The sequence below is a fragment of the Micromys minutus genome (genome assembly GCF_963924665.1).
Source record: "Micromys minutus genome assembly, chromosome: 32".
Classification (NCBI taxonomy): Eukaryota; Metazoa; Chordata; class Mammalia; order Rodentia; family Muridae; genus Micromys; species Micromys minutus.
In genome coordinates this window covers 18,395,238-18,401,175 of record NC_137967.1, presented here as the reverse complement: position 1 = coordinate 18,401,175, position 5,938 = coordinate 18,395,238, and the positions used below count along the sequence as shown (strand labels likewise).

General features: G+C 51.2%; 1 protein-coding gene across 2 annotated transcripts; it reads left to right on the top strand.

Moving 5' to 3' along the window:
• RPS19 (ribosomal protein S19) lies at positions 1-5,264 on the top strand. Of its 2 annotated transcripts, none has more exons than XM_080909175.1 (6): positions 1-32; positions 509-579; positions 804-904; positions 4,104-4,287; positions 4,678-4,732; positions 5,193-5,264. In XM_080909175.1, exons 2-6 carry the CDS (start codon positions 509-511, stop codon positions 5,217-5,219), a joined length of 438 nt encoding a protein of 145 aa, XP_080765301.1. In that variant the 5' UTR covers positions 1-32; the 3' UTR covers positions 5,220-5,264. The 2 variants fall into 2 exon arrangements, with proteins under 2 accessions (XP_080765301.1, XP_080765302.1); XM_080909176.1 differs by lacking the exon at positions 1-32 and adding an exon at positions 50-235.
• Positions 5,265-5,938: the final 674 nt, after the last annotated feature.

Here is a 5,938-nt window from a genome sequence, read left to right as displayed (position 1 = left end):
TTTCCCCTGGCTGGCAGCGCGGAGGCCGCACGGTAAGCGAGGGCTCTGGGTTGCGGCTGTGCACGGGGCCACGGGCCCGGGCTATCCGGCCCCGAGAGCTCGTGCCCCGGACCGCGGGAAGCCCGGCGCGGGGTCATTCCGCCCTCGGAAGCCGCGGCCACGTGCGAGCGGCAGGCCCGGACATGCCTGATCGCCACGATCCGGGAGGCCAGAGGGTTAGGTGGGCTGCGGAGGGGTGAGTGGAGCGCCCGGAACGTGGGCCGAGGGAGAGGGGCGTGGAGGACTCTCCCACGCGGTCACCACGCCGCGGTGCTGCGGTCCGCATGGCGTGGGCACCCAGCAACTCCGGTGGACCTACGGGAGCCGAGCTGCAGTTGACGTGAAACGAGGCTGGGTGGATGCCGGGGCTTGGGCTTGGATTGGCGAGGAGTAGGTTTGGTGTTGACCTGCACCCACGTCAGTGTTCTGCACCAAACCTGACCTCGGCATGCTTGCCGTTTTCTCGTAGATGCCCGGAGTTACTGTAAAAGACGTTAACCAGCAGGAGTTCGTCAGAGCTCTGGCAGCCTTCCTCAAAAAGTAAGTGTCGGAACTCGGGCCTGACCCCGATCTGTCATTAGTCTGGCTGGCCACCTGTTGGGGTTCCCTTTAGGCCTACGGTGACCATGCTTTCTAGCCTGTTTATATGCTGTCTTGCAAAGCCCTCCCCCCATGTTAATGTTGAAGGGGAAAGGTTGGGAGATCTGAAGCAACCTTTGGAAATTTCTTTGGAAGTGTGCTTTTCTCAATTCTCTTGGTCCTAGGTCCGGGAAACTGAAAGTCCCCGAATGGGTGGACACGGTCAAGTTGGCCAAGCATAAAGAGCTTGCCCCCTATGATGAGAACTGGTTCTACACACGAGCTGGTAAGAGCTGAGGCCTTTATGTTAAAGTGGAAAGCTGGATGACCCCAGGCAGGGGCTCTATCTTTCTCTCCCAACTGCACTTGGAGGCACACCTGGCTTAATAACTACCTTTAATTAAACTAGACAGGAAATCTTAGGGCAATTGAGAGTCTATATCCTTCTTACTTGAGAATCTTAACAGCTTTCTGTATCTGTGCTGTGACATTTAGATTTAAATCTATATCGAGTCCTGTTTGAATGCTTGGGAATGCTATTCCTTGTTCTAAAGGAAACTTACAGATCTGATGCCCAAAAGAAACTTTTGGGATGCCCTTCTTTCGTCTTTTTCTGTCTCAAGGAGTTATGGATCCAGCCTGGGTACTTTGTGCATCCTGCAATTTTCCTTCTAGTCCCAGTGGGGTGGGGTCGCTGGTGGGTTGTGCCGGGGTTGCAGGTCATGTTCAGGCTTTGCTAGGGGGCCCCAACCTGAGAACTCCCCAGGTCGTGGGAAATAAGATGGTCTCCACTTCAGAGCATGGGGTAGTTTATATTAAATGCCCATGGGATCCACTTTGTTTCAGGCTTTGGCATGGGCACAGGGACCACCATGACTCAACACAGCCTCTGAAAACCAAAAGGTCAATTCCACAGTGTGGGAAAAGGTCGGTGCTTCCACCTGCCAGCACGTTTTTAAGGAGGGTCATTAGGGAAGGGTGGAAAGGCCTAGCTGAGAATGTACACTTCACATCCCTTCTTTGAAGTAAGCGTGGCGCTTACATGGCAGTGCCCAGGGCAGCTGTGAAAACTTGGTTTTCTCTGGGCAGAGTGGTGTGCCTGCTGTGTGGCTCCGCTGGGCAGCATTGGTTGTCTAGTTTTCATAGTAGGTTTACAATAGGAGTGGGCTTTGGGGGGCTGGTCTGTCCAGGGTCCACCAGCTCGAGACTACCGTTCTTGTCACTTTGTGCTTTTAAGATAGGGTATAGGTGTACTCCTGTTTGGCTTGGAATTTGCCAAAATAACCGGGCTGGCCTCTGCCTCCACCTCCCAAGTATTGAGGATTGTCTTCAGCTCTCTGGATGTTCTAGACAAACATCCTAAGCTGTATCCCAAGCAGGAATCAGGTGGCTTTTGCCTTTAATCTCAACATCTCTGGGCAGGTTCCTTGAGCTGGGAGCCAGACCTGTTGGTGTGTGCTTGTGTCCTGATGCCTGACAGACCCGGCACCATGCACCTGGATGGGTGTGTTGATTGTTAGGACCCGTTTGTCCTTCCCTAACTAACCTCACACTGGTGTGCAGTTTCTACTAGCTGCTGGTTTCCTTTCCTGAACTCCATTATTAATGTCCATTCTGGAGTCTGATGGGTTCCTGTCTGGTTTGGCCAAAAAAAGCTTTATGCTTTTATCAAACTAGCCATTGTCACAGCGGTGACCTGTTCTGCCTGAGAGGAAACATTACATACAGAGTAGACAGTACAGGGGTGGCATTACTTGAAGATGGGGCTACTTGTGTTCACGTTTTTCAGACCATTTTTGCTATTTCCTCTGGATAATTGGGAGCTGGCTTGTTTTGCTGCCACTTGCATTTGGGGCTAGAGTGCAGTGGGACAAATGTTTGTCATAGTAGTGAAAAAGGCTCCATTGCAGAAGATTAGGGCCCTCCTGTGTTACTTGGGCAGGGCTGTGGGCATTGGGTACTGAAGTGGTGAGTTAGGAACAGAAGAGTTCAGTGTGATTTTTCTAGGAACCACTTCCGATGGAGAGCCTAATAGGGAATTGGGGCTAGAGTACTAGATTTTCCTTAGAAGCTTAGCATAAAAAGGGGGGGGTCTTAAAACTCCTTCTGTGTCCTTGAAGTTGAATTTTCCTGAATCACACCACTGAGGCTGGTGGTTAGGAAAAGTTAAAAAGGGTTCTGATGAAATTGCTGAAGTTTGGTCTCTCTTTTTAAAGACTTATTTTATACAAGACACTGTACAAGGTTTTTTATCCCACACTTGGACATAGTTGGTCAGAATGGGGCCTCCACCCTGCACTTAGCTCAAGTTCTGTTGTAGCTAATCTGCAGTACCTCAGGAACCCTTGCTCTGCAAGTAAGTTCAAATCCAAGGTGCTAGCCCCTCCTGGGCAGCTCCCCGTGATAAGCTATGAGACCAGAACCTTGGCTCATTGGCCCTCTGAAATTCCAGCAGCAATTTTGTGGCTTTACCAAAAGTTCTACCTTTAAAATGTGCTAGAGTCAGGTCTTGTTGAGGAAGAGAGTAATAAAGAAATAGACAGTTTTGCTGCAATGGAATAGAATAGTTCTTTCTTCAGTCAAAAGGAAAAAATGCACACAGCTCTGGAGTAGCAGGCTTGCACCTTGTAATTAGCTGGCAGGTGGTTTTCCACTAGATGAATTTTACGTGGTGCTGAAAGGACGGTTAAAATCCCCATTGCAGAAGCTACCTAGTCCTGCTGGATTCCCTCCCTGCTTGTAGTTGGCTAGTTCCTTTTGTGCTCTGCTGAGATTCAAGCACCCAGTGTCCAGGCAGATTGTCTGTGTCTGTCCCTGGTCTCATCCAAATGAGACCCTATCCTAAGGAAGAATGGATCACTCAGTACAAACAGGTCATGTCATGAGAGGTAGAACATTTGAGTAGGTCAAGATAGGGGTTGTCTGGTGATTTTTTCACCTTATAATGGTAAATGACTGTTGATGATGACATTGATATGGGGCTGTGGTTTTTTTTTTTTTAATAAATCAATTGAATTGAGGCATGCTGTGGGGGCAGAATTGGAGCCTGGGTGGTGATAAACTGAGAGTCTTCGATAGGACTGCTCATCCCTAAGATGGAGTGAGTGGCCTGGGTCCCAGAGCCATGTGGCTCTTGGCTGTGGTGTTGCTTGAGAATGGAAAGGACGTGGTACAGCTTCAGCTCAGTACCTGGGGCTCTCCTTACAGGGTCTGCTGAACCTGGTTGTACCAGAAGGGTGCCCATGGTTCAGCCGGTTCACTTTAAAGTTTGAGGTACCCACCGCAGAACGTGACTGCCATGTCTGTCTCAGGCAGGTGGACGTGCTCACACTTGATAAGGCTGGTCCAGGGCACAGGGCTGGCCTTGGAGAGGGACAAGGAACCAGGAATGTCCAGCCCCTGTGTTTCCCTGTAAAATGAGAGGTCTCATGTCACGGGGTGAATGACAAGCACATGACCTCAGGCTCCCTCTTGCCCCACCCCAGCTTCCACAGCGCGGCACCTGTACCTCCGCGGTGGTGCAGGGGTTGGTTCCATGACCAAGATCTACGGAGGACGGCAGAGAAACGGTGTCAGGCCCAGCCACTTCAGCAGAGGCTCTAAGAGTGTGGCCCGCCGAGTCCTCCAAGCCCTGGAGGGGCTGAAAATGGTGGAAAAGGACCAAGATGGGTATGCACAAGGGTAGTCGTTGCTGGTGGCATGTGGTGGGGTATTGGACCTCCCTACAACTGGAGGTATAGGGCCTTCAGAAGGCGGCAGTGAGGGCCTCACCCAAACCTCTCTGACTTCCTTTAGCTCTAGGAAGGTAATTTAGCGACTGTCCGCTTTCATTAGCCTGCTCGTTAACTTTTCCCAATTGATTTTTTCGGGCTTTTGATCTAATGCTTGCACAAACGACACTCCGTCAGCTCCCAAGGGTCTCCCTCTCCTGCCCCCAGCTTGTTAGGATGCGGCTGGCTTGGGTACAAGTGAAACTTGGCAAACAGAATGCAGTTCCATCACTTAGTGCTTTATTCTGTGTGGGGTGGGCTCTGCTCATCACTTTTTTTTCCCCCACAGGGGTCGCAAGCTAACACCTCAGGGACAGAGAGATCTAGACAGAATTGCTGGACAGGTGAGGTGCACTTTGCTTCTGTTGGAGCATAGCCTGGGGAGAGGAGAGGAAAGCAGGTCACACTGGGAAATGGAGACTGGGTGCCCGGGTGGTGTGGGGCTTCTATAAACTTAGACCTGGAGGCACTCTCCCTCCTCGGTACCTCATACTTACTAGGCAGCCTGGGATAGAGGTGGGGTGGTAGACGGGTGCAGGCCCAGACGGTCCTTGTAGAGTGACATCTCGCCCAAGAAGCAGTGGTGTGAGGAACCCCTGTGTCTGATAGACACTCCTGCCTAATTTTCTCTACAGTGACTGGACGTCCTAAGGGTCTTAGAAAGGGCCTGACCCAAACATTGGCCATCCCCCTCAGGACAGTGGCCAGAAGCTAGAGCCCTGGGTGTGTGTGTAAACTACAGTATCTGCAACAGTAGAGTTAATATGGCAAACCTTGACCCCATGCTGATCTGTCTTCCCACAGGTGGCAGCTGCCAACAAGAAGCATTAGAACAAAGGATGCTGGGTTAATAAAATGCCTCATTCATAATCCTGGTCTGGATCTGTTTGGTTTTGTTTTTCAGAGGGTTTCCCTGGGCATCCGGGGCTGCCCTTAAACTTAGATCAGTTTGCTTTTGCTACCACCACCCAGCTCTGGTCTGGGTCTCCATGGCTCCATGGAGGAGTAGAGGAATGGGTGTTGTGATGCTCACAACACACTGGTGGGGCAGCAAGTGTGCCAGGTCCAGGTCCTGTGATGCAATCCCCAGAAGGGGGAACGTTGAGATTCTGAGAAAACAGTATAGTTGGAACTGACCTTGGCTAAATGTGTCCCTTGGTGCTAAAGATGAAATGGGTGCTGTGTTGCAGTTGAGGTATTCCTCCATGCTGTGTGTGGAGCACCCAAGTGTGGTTGAGCAGATTAACCAAGTAGCTTGATCAATATGCTGGGCCTCTTACTCTTGTACCTGGGTGGGGCAAGTTGAGATGTTACCTGATCCTTGTTTCCCCAATGGTAGCAGGTTGATGTCTGGGTTCCCAGCAGAACCTTTGTTAGGTTCTTGCTGCCTCTCCCAGTGAGAAGTGCATGCCAGTCTCAAATGCCTAGCGGTCCTCTGAAAAGTCGCCTGGCGACTTGCTGAATGTTGGCTGTGGTCGCCTGCCATGCAGTCAACCTTAGGCACTGCGGTTCCCTCTAGGAAAGCCCAGGCCGGCCTAGTCAGAGCCTAT

Excerpts from the sequence above, each read along its gene's own strand:
- RPS19 (XM_080909175.1), top strand. The coding sequence starts at position 509 with ATGCCCGGAGTTACTGTAAAAGACGTTAACCAGCAGGAGTTCGTCAGA. Across the intron at positions 905-4,103 it reads CTGGTTCTACACACGAGCTG|CTTCCACAGCGCGGCACCTG; the intron begins GTAAGAGCTGAG and ends GCCCCACCCCAG. Across the intron at positions 4,288-4,677 it reads GTGGAAAAGGACCAAGATGG|GGGTCGCAAGCTAACACCTC; the intron begins GTATGCACAAGG and ends TTTCCCCCACAG.